This window comes from Takifugu flavidus, chromosome 9 (assembly GCF_003711565.1).
Source record: "Takifugu flavidus isolate HTHZ2018 chromosome 9, ASM371156v2, whole genome shotgun sequence".
In the NCBI taxonomy this organism is placed as follows: domain Eukaryota; kingdom Metazoa; phylum Chordata; class Actinopteri; order Tetraodontiformes; family Tetraodontidae; genus Takifugu; species Takifugu flavidus.
The window spans coordinates 14,198,081-14,212,188 of NC_079528.1; the positions used below are offsets into that span (position 1 = coordinate 14,198,081).

At 43.6% G+C, this 14,108-nt stretch overlaps 1 protein-coding gene across 3 annotated transcripts; it reads right to left on the reverse strand.

Moving 5' to 3' along the window:
• Positions 1 to 525: 525 nt before the first annotated feature.
• Positions 526 to 9,296, reverse strand: pcdh18b (protocadherin 18b). 3 transcript variants are annotated; one of them, XM_057043355.1, is made up of 4 exons: positions 6,426 to 9,296; positions 5,932 to 5,987; positions 5,493 to 5,662; positions 526 to 2,021 (listed from the first exon to the last, which is right to left on the reverse strand). In XM_057043355.1, exons 1-4 carry the CDS (start codon positions 8,922 to 8,924, stop codon positions 1,066 to 1,068), a joined length of 3,681 nt encoding a protein of 1,226 aa, XP_056899335.1. In that variant the 5' UTR covers positions 8,925 to 9,296; the 3' UTR covers positions 526 to 1,065. The 3 variants fall into 3 exon arrangements, with proteins under 3 accessions (XP_056899335.1, XP_056899336.1, XP_056899334.1); XM_057043356.1 differs by having other exon boundaries at positions 5,547 to 5,662; positions 5,932 to 6,020; XM_057043354.1 differs by having other exon boundaries at positions 5,932 to 6,020.
• Between the last annotated feature and the right edge of the window lie 4,812 nt (positions 9,297 to 14,108).

The window sequence follows — 14,108 nt, forward strand, 5'->3', positions numbered from 1 at the left end:
CATATATACCTGTATTTTATGGGCTGAACCAACTCTGGCTTTTTTTGTTTGGTTAATGGTTCATGCCCTTTTTTATATACCGGTAACCTTTAGCATGCTCTGCAATCTCTGTCAACAAACAACATTGCCGATATGACAAAAGAAGCACACAAGATTCTCTTTCCCTGGAAAAAAAGTTGCCACATTTGGCTCAGACCAGATGATTGTGAATAATGGTGCTCAGCCTGCCTGGTGCACTGTTGCACACTCGCTTTGTTCAGTATCTCACAAGTTTTTGAACCAGCTTTTTTACTGGTGCATCAGGCAGGTTTGGCCACAAATCAGGTGTGGAGTTAACTGGAAAATTATTAAGGTTGTCCATTAATTGTAACATTCATCAGTGTGAACTGCTAACGAAACATAGTTTTATTTAATCCTCTATGCTCCATGATGGGAAAACCATTAGGATCCTTTCAGACCTGTTACTGTCACATATGAAGGAACGTGAAGGTCACATTTAATAGTATAGAAAGGTCAATAGACACATTTAAATTATATGTGCATCATTTTTATTTGTGTACTGTCCATTTTCCCCACAATAATCCACAAAGACAAATGTTCATTAATATATTCAGTATAGGTCATATATATAATGACAAATAAAAAAAAAGAATCACAATACAAAAGACAGTTTAAATATTTAGAATGTCGATCGCATGTCAAAGTCTTAATTCAAGGGTTTTGTACTCAACATGCATTCAAAATATAAAAATAGACTTCTGATTAAGTTTATATACATGTATTTTTTTTTATAAATATAAGTATACAAATGTATTTTTGAAATACAAAGATAAATACAGTCACAGAGTGTACACTGTGTACCAAACTAGCAAATACAAACATATTTTTGGATATTTAGCATTCACAAAACACAAGTATTACATTAGAAATGCAACTTTAACGACAATTGCGGGTCTTTTTTTTTCCTTTAGTTTACTTTTAGTCCTTCTTTTTCCACCCGCCGCCCTTCACATTTATTCTGAAGCGGTCAGTGGGTGAGTAATAAATAAAGAGGGGAAACGGAGTTTAGCTGTGTCGGACATCCTGTAACAGCTTGTTGATTTCAGCCACAAGCTCGCTGGCGTCCACCAGCTCGTGTCGGCTGTCGCTCCGTTTGCCCTGAAGGTGGCTAAGCACCGAGTCAAAGTCATCCTCCTCGTAGTTTTCTGGGATCTCCTCCATGGCTGGCAGCCACTTGGAGGACGGCCCGGGGGGAGGAACGGACACTTGCACAGGAGCAGAAGGCTGCACCAGATTGGGGTTGACCAGCGCTGTGAGCAGGGGGCTGCTGTGGGGTTTGGGTGCGTGACCACTGTTCTGGGGGCTGTTTTTGGGTGCCTGCGTGCCCTTGTGGCTGCTGCTCTGGGAGTTGAGCTTGGTGCTGGGTTTCAGGGTGTGGTAACTGCCAGACTGGTGGTTGCCAGATGGGCTAATGCTGCTTCCTGGGTTCTGGAAGTGAGTATTGGCGGCCCAGGTGGCCACACCCTGCTGGTGGACGGAAGGATTAGACTTGCCCGGCAGATGGCCCCTCCGGCGGTCCAAAGATCCAGTTATAGGGACGCCGACCCCACTGAGGCTGGTCCCCTTCGGATTCTCGTTGACTTGGATAAAGGAGTCCAAACCCTGTGGTAGAAGCCGTTGGAAAACGCTGCTCATCTCTGACAGAAGGGATGCGGTTCCACATGGGTCTTCTTCTCTTGCCGCTCCCTCGCCCTCCTCTGCCCGGCGCTCCTCTCCCCCATCCTCACCAACAACGTCCTTGCCAAAGGTGGAGAAGCTCTGGTTCCGGGCAGGTCCGCTATCAGTGCAGGGCTGTGGGGTCTTGTCCTGTGACAAGTCACTGGCTTGATGGGATTCTTCCCCGGGAATGTAGAGATTGCTGCGGTAGTCGGAGGACGATGAGGCTGGAGAGGTCAGGGGAGGCATCCAGCACTGATCCGAGTGGCCCAGGACGCGGCATTCATCTGTGCAGAGCCTCATCGCTAAAAGAAACACACAAACACGTCAGTCACATGTCCCACAAATGGCACCTCACAACCCTGGAGTGTCGGCGAAGCTACCAAAAATCAAAAAGTAAATTATATCGCTTTACATTATTTACAGTAACATTTAGTGAAATCAATCTAATGAATCCATTTCTGCCATTTTTCGTATGTTCTATTGTTATTACTGAATCAGTTCGATATCCATTTCTTCATTGAAGACTATCAAGCACATGAAGTTGCAGAATGTCTGTGTCCAACCAATAATATGCTGTACTGTACTGTAAGTTGAAGGAAAATGGAAATATGAAGGTAAGGATATGGATAAACATCTATATTTAGAGGAAAGTAGATAATGGCATGTGGCTAAATAACATACAGCTTGGAAATGACAGTATTTTTGTCACGCATTGATCAGATGAGAAGATGATGTACTGATTATTTTCCATCTAGCTGCTATTTCTCTGCCTCTCAGGTGTTTCCACAGCTCCAGCTTTGAAAACATGATGGAAATGCTTGAATTAGTCAGAAAGGCTCTCTGCGGGAGCATCGCCCGCTCGACAGTATTTACCATGCCGAAACAATTCGGTTTGCTCAATCAATGTCTATTAGCCATTCAAAATAACTCTTCTAAAAGCCCTCTTTCTTTCCTTCTTTCAAGCTGCTCTTTTTTAAATATTAAATCTTCAAATAGAAAATCTCTGAAGAATAAATTAGACAAATCAAATATGCCAACTTACAGCCTTCATTAAAAGAGAGCGCTGCTTTTCAGTGGTTCTATTGGGGGACTTCATTATGCCCTCATTAACATGAAAGGAACATTTATAATACATCTTAGAGCGGATGAAAAGTGCACTGGTGAGAAAAAAAGCAACATTGCAGGGGCAGCTGCATTGGATGTTTGTTGGATATTCAGACGATGACGGGGGTTGAAAGAAGGAAAGAAAGATATAACTTGACAGATTTTTGTGTAGAAATAATGAGGGGTCACTTTAGGCAAATATTAACCAAGTTAATTAAAAATCACTTAAATCAGACTAGAAAAATAGAAAATAAATCAGACTAGTTTCTGAATTAAATTATTCAAAAATGAGAATGTGCTTGCTGCTGATAATGTGTCTGTTTACTGGTGAGCTTTCATCTTATCAAACTCCATCAGAAAAGAAATGCATCATTTATTCTAGATAAGAAGCAGCAGGAGGGGCTGTTTCCCACTGAGCGAGGTGGGGAGGTGGGGGATGAGCAGTTTTGGCAGTCAGTCCATTTACATGCACAGATTTATTATGCCCAAAATTTGACTTTGTCGCCCTCTCGGAATTCAGTCCTTGTCCCGGTTTACATGTGACAAAGAAAAATCCAATAACTGTTAGGGCCATGACCTCCTCCTCAGCACTAGATGGCGATAGGCATCTCTTCAGCATGGGGTTTGTGTAGAATGCGCTCAAGTGTTGTTTAGTCCACTGGAACACCGATTAAGGAGATGCCGAAGAACGTTGATTTCCTATCAGATTAATTGGGTGTCTTACTCTTGTAAAGATAACTCTGATGTTAGTTGGACTATTTACATGCGCTGCAGTTGTCCAGTTAGTGTCTAAGATTAAGGTAATACTTCCTTTTTGTCAATGTACTGACAGGTTGAGACAACGCTGTGGAGAATGTTCACGTCTGCATTTTCAGTCAGTTTTTCAAATAAAACTCTTACTTTTGAGGCCCAAAACACAAATCTGAGCTTAAAACAGAATGGTCTCTGAACATGTGACATGCATAAAATGATTAAAGAACAAAGGTCAGAGTCCTCTGGTCTCTTAAATTTATTTACATCTTCAGGGTTTGCTGATAACAAATTAAGTCTTATTACTATAACTACTATTATTTATTTCAATTTTAATCAATTTTCAGTCAATTACTTCCAGGAATGAAGTAACCTAAGTCAGAATGACTTATTTATAATCAGTTTATAGCAACCATTTGATTTTAGAGGAAAATCGACAGTCAGTACGTGCCCGTCTTTCTTCTAGTATTTCTTTAATGCTGGGTTAGGCTACGCTAGCCATATCAGTGTCCAACACATATAAGCAACAAACAACTTAGTTTCAGATGTGCCGCAAGTCCTTTAAGACTATTTATACCAAACACTTTTTCTAAAATAATGGTAATTTTCATTCAGGAATAGAGGCAATAACTGAATTTGAATCTGTATCTGTACAACAATGCGCACAAAGGCAACTAGCATAAGCGGGTGCTGACTATATGACATTGGAAATCAGCCGTACTGCAGAGACCACGGGGGTGGAAGGCAAGGTAAACATGCAGAAGGAGAAAGGTGAGCTTTGAGATGTCATTTATGTTCTTTAGGGCTTAATCACAAATGCAACTCAGCGCTGACTCCATAGCAACTCTTCGTCACGTAGTAATTAAATGTCTCCCTTCATCAAGGGAGCATTGGGTTTACAGATTTGATGGCTGAATGTAAAGGCTTGAAGGTGGAAAAAATGAAAAGGAATGACGAGCAGACCTCCTCCACAAAGCTCTCAAAGACTATGGGGGGGAGTGTGATGGGGGGGGGGTGTTAGTGATGAGATTGTGTGCCCGTTTGGGTCGACTTTAATTGGAATGTAACTTAAATACAGTGTGGAATGATGGCTGCGTGGGAAGCTTCCTGGAAAGAAGTGGGAGCTCTGGAAGGAGATAAATAAAGCTGAAGCCGTCTGCAGCTTGTGTGACATCAGCTATGAGACAGACTGAGGGGTGGAATTTCAAAACATGTGACCAAGTATTTTCTCGTCAACCTGTCAAATATTTAATGCTACAGTGCAAAGCAGGGAAATTGCATGCGGCGGGACATGAGGGAAAATGGATGGAATGCCTGAGCTGAACAGAAAAATGTCTCCGTTAAGACGTGACAGTGACAAACTTGCAGCGTATATATGCACAGTATCACTCAGAGTCCTCCAGGGGAATTGCACATGCAGCCATTTGCAATGCACAGAGGGGAAAGCATGCCCAAAACTATACAAGACAAGGCCCTTTTATGTCTTAAACTAAGATTTTATGTCTGTCAAAGTCGTTGAACATCAGATGACCTCTAGGTGGGGTTGCTGCCCCAAGGTTGAGAAACTCTCCCTCAGCCTACATCAGTGGAGGGTATAAAGGAAACAGAGCCTGGCTACTGTTTGACCATTGTTACTAAAAAAAAAAAGACTTGATCAAACATCTTTTAGAACCGAAGTTAATGATTCATTAATTTGTCATTTTTTTGTTGGCAAACTAGATTTAAAAGAAATTAAATTTACTTTGACAATTTGTTTTACCTCCTTCCATTTTCAGTGTCTGAGTGGCAAAAGCATCCAGCACAAGTGAAACCATGAAAACAGAAGAGAGTTAATCCTCAATTCTGAACGAGATGAGGGAAAATGGTGGGAAATGAATGGAGGGTAGTCGGGTGTGCTCGATGCGGGGCCTGGGGTGTACCTGCATGCGTTCTGTGCTGGCCATCAGGGGCATATATCTCAGTAAAGCCCTCACCAAGGAGCCTATCCATGGGTGACTCCCTGCCAGGCTCATAGTCGCTGTCCCCAGCTTCACTGTCGCCACGGCCGCTGTCCTTCAGGCTGAACTTATCCATCTCATTGAGGGCATATCTGCATGAAGAGGAAGACAGACGAGAATTTCATCCAGCCCTTAGAGGTAACGGACAACTTATTGTCAATAATAGCATGGAGGAAGGCCATGCTATAGACAAATAAAAAGGTGCACAGGGAGCGCTCTGCAGAAGAGGTTTTACATAAAATTATGCAAATAATAAGTTATTACAAATGATAAGTTTGGCTCTAAACCAAAAAGCTGCTGAATATGGATATACCAGAATGTGAACACAATTTAGGAGGACAAGTGTATGTTTGTGCATTACCTGTAGCTCCTGGTGTATTTGTTGCCCCTGAAGCTTGGCCGTGGCTGGTACTGGCCCTGATGGAGCATGGACAGAAGCTGTGAGACTTGCTACAATCCCAAGAGGAACACAGAAGGACAAAAAAGAAAGAAAAGGACAAAAAATAAAAGGAAAAGATGAAGAGGGGGAAAATGAATGGAGTCAAAACAAGCAAGGCCACAAGACAATGTTATGGGGTAGGGACTATGGGGGGTGGGGGGGTGGCAGAACTGTGTGAATTAGTCCTGTAAGGATGGTCAACAAAAATATGACATGAAGGGCTGAAGGTAGGAGGATATGGGAGTAAGGGATAATTTCAGAACAAATATTTGATATGAGGCTACATAAAGTGCAATATTGGGGTGAAATATCTTGTGTTAATATCTTTTACTTTAATTTATTTATACCTGAAGTGGTACATTTAGATACATTTAAACTTGGGAATTCGATTGTCAAGGTGGGTCTCATTGGCTTACCTCTACAGGTGGTGTTGCATGAGCCAGCTCCAGGGTGAAATTCTCTTGCACGTGATTGGAGGAGATGGTGACCAGGCTGTTGAGGGACTGGCGGCTATGATGACTCTGCCTACTCCCCAGCGTGCCCCTCTCAGGAGCAGGGGAGGCTGAAGGAGAACACGGGTGAGCGCGCACAGGAAGGGTGCCGTTGACGGTTGGGACCAAGGTGATGTCTGTCTTGTGGATCTGCCTCGCGGGCTTCTTAGGGTGGTTCTGGTAACTGTTCTCGGCTACTCTGCAGTTGTAGTTGTGCCGGGGGTCTTTCTTCTCTCGGCTGCAGCGGGCGGTGGCGAACATCACCATCACGATGAGCAGCAGGGCACACACTGCGCCCAGAGAAATGATGACGATTTGAGACAGATCCAGTGAGGCCTGGCTGGAGCCAGTGGGGTAAAGAGGTGGCAGGACCTCCATCATCTCTTGCAGAGAAAGCCTGAAGAGAGCCCCCGTGGTCAGCCGAGTTGTGCCTCTATCCTGCACTTCCACTCTGATCTCCATCACATCCCGCGGAGCCTGTTCCAGGCTCGCGTTGGTTCGGAGCTCGCACCGGCGTGCGTCCATCACAAACAGCCCCTCCTCGTTGCCACCAACAATACTGCAGCTCACCTCTCCATTGGCCCCAGAGTCACGGTCTGTGACTTTAAGGGCAGTGATCAGCTGACCAGGTGAGGCGTATTTCCACACCGGCACCTCAGCGGTGTGGTTCCGGAGGGAGGGGTAGTGAATGATGGGCGCGTTGTCATTTTCGTCCAAAACAGTGAGCAAGACGGTGGTGTTGGAAGTCAGTGCAGGGTTTCCCCCATCGTGTACTTGTACAGTGAAGGCAATCCTACTGACGTCTTCATGGTCAAAACTACGTAAAGCGTAGATGGCGCCATTAGAGGGGTCGATGGTGACGTAGGTGGATATGGGGCTCCCATGGATCAGGGCATCTATTATGGTGTAAGTGACTTGGCCATTGGTGCCCAGATCTGGATCTGAGGCAACTACAGTCATCAGGTAGGCTCCAGGAGAATTGTTCTCAGATTTAAAGACCTCGTAGCGGCTCTTCTCAAAACTTGGAGGATTGTCATTTTCATCCAACACTTGCACAGTGAAGTGTTTAATGGTGGAAAGGCTGGGGGAGCCTCTGTCCTCAGCGATGACCGTGAGACTGTACTCTGACCTCTTCTCCCGGTCTAGTGATACATTGGTGAGGATCATGTAGTTCTTCTCATAAGTCTTTTGGAGTCTGAAGTGACCGTGGCCATGAAGCCTACAGACCACTTCGCCATTGAGCCCGGCGTCACTGTCGTCCACACGAACCAGAGCGATAAACGTGTCCACAGGGGAGCCCTCGGAAATGTATGCCACTTCCTCTTTCCCAGGCGTCATCAGGTTGATGTTGATCTCCGGTTTGTTGTCATTCACGTCCACCACGTTCACCACAATTTTGCAAAGTCCAGGGATAGAATTGGGACCAAGGTCCTGGGCCTGGACATCCAGCTCATAAGAAGCCGTGTTTTCATAGTCCACTTTTTTAATAAGTGTGATGTGACCATTTTCTGGATTAATCTTAAACGTTTCCAAGATCTTTGGTGGGACGTGACTGCTGAAAGAGTAGATTATTTTTCCATTTGTACCCTCATCTGGATCTGTGGCGTTTAAATCGATAATTAAAGTCCCAAGGGGAGAATTTTCCAGTAAATTCACCACATAAGCCTGTTCATCAAAGGCCGGGCTGTTGTCATTTGAGTCAGAGATGCTAATCTTCAGTAAAGTAGATCCAGATTTCGGGGGGACACCATTATCTGAGGCTGTGAGTTGCAGCTGGTAGCTTGACTGCACCTCCCGGTCCAAATCCCTCATCACCACCAGTTCTGCGTACTTGGCCCCATCAGTTCTTGTCCTGATATCGATCTTGAAAAAGTTATTGGGTGTCAAAGAGTATGTGTGCAGGGAGTTCTCCCCGACGTCCGCATCCACCGCGCCGTCCAAGGGGACGCGCGTACCCACAGATGCGCTTTCCGAGATTTCAATGGGAATGATGGCACGGGAGAAGTGCGGGGAGTTGTCATTAATGTCCAGCACTTCTACTTCTACATGGAACAGCTGCAGGTACTGAGTAGGGAGGGTGACCACGTCGAATTCGATCGAACAGTTCAGGTTTTTCTCACAAAGCTTCTCGCGGTCGATTTTTGTGGCGATGCTGATCTCACCGTCTTCCTCCCGGACAGCCAGGAATGACGTACTCCCCAGCTGCATAGCACGGAACCGAAAGGTCGCCGAACTCGGTCGCTTAGCCAGAACCCCAGACACATCTTCTTTTAACCGTGCAATCACAGTTCCCACTCTCTGCTCCTCGTAAACTTTATATTTCAAAGTCTTACCAGTAGCTCCGTGCGTAAAAGCAGCCACGAGCAGCAGTTTGATGACAGTTGAACAAAAAATATTTCCTTTGGTTAGGATTTTTGCCCACATCTTTGTGCACAATGTGGCAAATCTACTTCCACGGAGGGGGAAATCAAATAAGGATGAGGGATAGGTGCCTTCTCAGACGTCCGGCATTTTCGTTGCACCGCCTGCAGTTCACCCTCCGTAAATAATAAAAAAAAACTCCACAAAAGAGATCAAAATAAATAAATAGGTGGGAAAAATAAGGGAAAAACTTTAGTTTTTCTGGAAAAGAAGTAGGTGAGATGCGTCACTCTCCCGTTAAATGGATCTGTTGCGCACACCAACATATGCTCGTCACCTATTGTGCGTGTGCGCCGTGAGTGAGTGAGAGTGAGTGTCTGCCCAAAGAAAAGGCGCAGCTTTCTCCCAGTCTGTGCATCCGAGTCAGTGAGCTACTGAGTGAGACAGAGAGGAGGGTTAGGGACTCTCTCTCTCCCTCTCTCTCTCTCTCCCCTTCACCCGAGCCACCAGACTGACCCCCTTTAAGCGTCGCAGGAGGGACTACTGATAATGGCCCCTCCATCTCTTTAACACCCTCCTCAGCAGGAGGACACCCCTGAATTAAAAGTGTGCCACAACAATGAGCCAAGGGAGGAATTATTCTGGGCTAGGGCACTTTTAATACAACGGCAGCCAGACCCTGACCCGCGGCAGACTTTGCATTGTTATGGTTGCAATTCACAAAGTGTGCCAACACCGTCCTTTTGTTACTCTGCTTAAAACATTATGTTGGATGGACACATGCAATCTCCCAGCTGTCCCAGCTCAGTAGCTACAATTCTATTAGAATTGAATCTATGTTATCTACTAATATATAAAAACTAGATAATATGAGATTCTCTCTCTCTCTCTCTCTCTCTCTCTCTCTCTCTCTCTCTCTATCTCTCTCTCTCTCTCTCTCTCTATCTCTCTCTCTCTCTCTATCTCTATCTATCTATCTATCTATCTATCTATCTATCTATCTATCTAGGAGACTATTACAATGCATCCTTGTCTCCTGACTACATAATAATGTTTTATGGAAACCTACAACTCCTGGACCAAATCACTATCTTGGAAACTTAAAAGTGTCACCCAGCCCACGACTGGTCAAACAGGGCTTTATGAGAGAAGTACTGGGCCATCTGGCTGGGAGTCAGACAACCCAAACCTATAATTACCATTTATTCGGACCAACCCCCCACCCCACCCCCCTTCCCTTGAATGACACCAAATTAGAAATAGTTCCTCTCAAATAATTTAATTTCCTTCTCATACGGCGATGGAAAAACTCTCCTAAATTATCCTTTTACAAATTTAGAGCATGAGGGGCAATCTGTGCCATAAATTCAATGTGTCAGAGCTGTTAAAAAGTTAAGGGACAGCGCGATTGAGCTCAAGATAAGGGGGAGAGGTAAGGAGAACACTTGATTCTGGCATTCTGGCTTTAATACAAACCATATTAATATAATCTGCACATCACATTAATGTTTAAATAATAAATACTCACTAGGACGCCACAGACCAGGAAGATCAAGAGAGAATGTTGACATTTTTACTTGGAATTATTATACATCTCAGTGAGTTCCACAAGCCATATCTGATAAGGAATGCCCTGATTGTTTTTTATGGGGTAAATTATCTGGGGGCGGCATCCTTCAGAGAATGTTTCACTGTGATGGATTTTTTCTGCATTTTAAATTCCCATGTGTGATCCGTGGGAACAGGCTCTCTGCATCACCATCTGCTTAAGAGCAAACAGATGAACATGGGCTACCACACCGACACACATGGACATACAAATTAAAAACGGAGTCGCTCAAAGGGGGCAAATGCTCTAACAATGTCTCGTTAGCACTTATTCCACGATCAGATTAAAAGTCATATGTGTATGATGCAGGCAGGTTTGAAACCACACACTCAGCACTGTCTACTTGGAATTGGACCCGGCAGGACAGATGGTGGCGTCTTGTCTGAAAAGCCAATAACTTTCATTTTGAAATTGACATTTTAAAATTCTGCATCAAATAATACAATATTATATTGACTTTAGTCAAAATCTTGACTGATTTCACATCAGTCAACACAACATTTTTCTTTTAAACAGTACACTATCGCTTTAATCCACACAATTGTGCATTAACAGAATCCAAAGTGACCTGTATTAGCTTGACAAAAACATTAGTGTCTATCAGCGGAGGAGGGATGGAGCCTGGCACATAAACCATACCAAAAAAAGCACGGGCCAAAGAGTCTTGCAACATAAACCAATGTTAGCCATGGGCTGTTGCCTCTGCACATCTTCTACTACAACCACCAGCTCAAGGAGCCGCTGACGCTTTCATTCCATTACTGCAGTCAGGAACACACTTAAATCCCATCCCTTCTGCAAAAAGCAGAAGAAAGAAAGGAAGAGCCTGGCAAACATATTCCAGTGGAGAACTCTGAACTGCATGTCTGCAGCATTGTACTGAGCTTGATACTTAGAGGCTTAATACAAACTTTTTACAAGTGTAGTATTGAGTTCAAATGAATATAAACACATTTATTGGGCCGATGCTAACAAACGAGCCCCTCCGGTGCTGCAATCACAGTCCATATGTCACTGTCCTGGTTGAGTCTCTTTGCCATTTAACCATAAAAAGAGTCAGGTTTAAATTTGAGTCCTTCTGGGAGGGAAGCAGAAGGACTCCTCTGAATCCACTCATATGGCCAGTTGGAGCAAAGCTGACTGGGTGGGTGATGGGGTGGATGCAGAGATTCTGCCCCCAGGGAGCATAAAATCACTGAAAGGAAGGAAGCGTAAGGGGCGAAGGGTGAGGGGCTCCGCAACTTTGTCATTGAAATGAAGCAGGAGCTCCTGATGACAAAGGATACGTAGCAGGTGGAAAGAGGACAGCTCCCAAACTATCCTCCATCCCCCGACAAGTGTGCTCACCAGGGGTATCAGGGTGATGGCCTTTGTTGCGTGCAATTTTACAGAATAAACAAACATTGTAAGCTATTGCTTCGTGACTATTTTCCTCTACTCTTGGCTCATTTTTAATTTCAGACAAAAGAAAATCTAGATGAATAGAGAAAAATATTAATCAGACTTGCTAGGATAGATTGGTAATATAGGAAAAGAAACAAATAATAGTGTTGCTATTTATTAGCTGTGTCTGCATTAATACAGTGCACTTCTATCACAACATAGCTTCCATTAATAATTATAAAGTAATTGGATCCATGCAGGTTGTTAAGACATTCTGTATGTTAGTGTCTTCATCGTGCAGCAGGGGAGACTTGGCGTGTGTTTGGGGGTCGGGAGGTTTGTAAAGGCACGCGAGCATCTGCCACCATCTCATTACTATGCTGTTAGCTCGCGCGAGACGGAAGGGATTTAGGCTCAGTAAGAGGGGAGTCAGGTTCCTTTCCACCCCACCCACCGTCGTTTATGGCTAGTGATGACACATCATGGAAAAGAAATGTAAATGTGGTGCCACACCAGCTGATCACTGATTCCAGCAATATATGTGATACACATGAATCCGTCTAGATGAGAAGTTCTGCGCAAAAAAAAAATGAAGGGAGCCAGGGAAGGTTTGTTGGAAATATCCCTGCATCAGCAAAAGACTTTCCAATTGATAGTAGCTGCAGGAAATTACTCACATGACATCTGGAGTGAGGAATGATGACCATGAGTTGTGAAATCTCCTGAAAACATTGCGTTGTGGGAGAAGAATTTTGCACAAGCGTTCATTATAAGAGACAGTTCCAGACTCAGAGAGGGATTTAAGCATCTGGTAATGGATTTTCCTTTAAGAGACATAAAAGAAGTCGACCCATACCCCAAAGCTTGAAGAATGTCCGCATAGATTGGAATTAGTCCTGGATTGCATGTGACTTTACTCGGTCATTCATCCTGTTCCAAGGTATCGTCTGATTGGTTTAAAATTTTTAAAACATCATAAACAGGGAGACAAAAACTTGTCGTTATTGTCCAAAATACTAATTTCAATGAAAGGCATACATGTAATTTTCCAAACAAAAGCATATTCTCATGATTGTTCACTTTTCCTGCAAAAGACAATGTTAAATAAAAAACTACGTTTAAGCAAGTTAGCATGTTGGCAGACCAAACTGGAATTACATTAGTTAGAACCTATAGAAAGACCTGAAATAGAATATTTAAATATTTAGCTGGCATTGAGTCATCCTAAGATCAACATTCAAAGTGCTGAAGGCATTTCTGTTTTTTGTTGATGGCACCCTTTTGTCTGTAAGAGCTTGGTAAATTGATCCTAATGATATTTTTACAGAAAAAGCGTATTTTGTATTGACTTCAGCTTCCTTTCATGTCTTGACCCCGATGTCACTAATGTGCTTTCAGTTTTAAAACAAACGTAAACCTCCACTAATGCGGCCAAGCCAAAAACCTTATTGGATTATTTTGAATCTATATCTATTTTTAACATTTATTCATTTGCAGCTACTGTTAGATTATATTTCATCATCACATGAATTAGAAAAAACCACGAAGAGCAACCCCATTTGACAAAATATCATCTTAAACACCATATTTCCTGTGAAAAAGGAATGGTTTCATAATAATTTTCTCCGAGCAAAGGTTTATCTAAAAATCAGTCAATGTTAAAACAGATTTATTGCAATATCAACAAAAAGAGAAGCTTATGTTTCCTGATTGTGAAGGTTAATCTGCTTTAATATCAGATTTGCACACAACACCTTGGGGCTTGAAGCTTTCAGCCAATTAAGTGTTCACAAAGCAGCCCTAAATCAGTCTTCCTGGAAACATCTCTTCTGGACCTTACATGGAGGTGATCTACAGTAATGTGACTGTGGGGGAAAAAGAGAAACTCTCTAATATTGACATAGAGTGTTCAGTCCCACACATGGCTGATACCATCCACAAGCAAACGTGACACTTTGCTGTGTTCTCCACCAAAATGTTAGCATATGGGACTGCGTGCCAGATTGTGCCACAAGAAAAGGAAAAACCAAGATGGTTTCTTGGTTCCTGTAAAGTCAGCTGGAGTTGTAACAACTGCCTTGTCTTCCTTCATTTGGGACGGTCTCCACAGGGCTGTTCTCCTGCTGTACCGCACGTTAGCCTTTCTCTCCAGCAGAAAAGCTTGTTTGTGCTCCTCTTGCCTGTGATCACCTCTGATTGTCTGCTCAGACTGCCATTTCATCCATAAAATTCCTGCCTCTACCTGGGGTGCAGTC

Excerpts from the sequence above, each read along its gene's own strand:
- pcdh18b (XM_057043354.1), bottom strand. The coding sequence starts at position 8,924 with ATGTGGGCAAAAATCCTAACCAAAGGAAATATTTTTTGTTCAACTGTC. Across the intron at positions 5,663-5,931 it reads AAATACACCAGGAGCTACAG|ATATGCCCTCAATGAGATGG; the intron begins GTAATGCACAAA and ends CTCTTCATGCAG. Across the intron at positions 2,022-5,492 it reads CCAGCACAGAACGCATGCAG|CGATGAGGCTCTGCACAGAT; the intron begins GTACACCCCAGG and ends TGTTTCTTTTAG.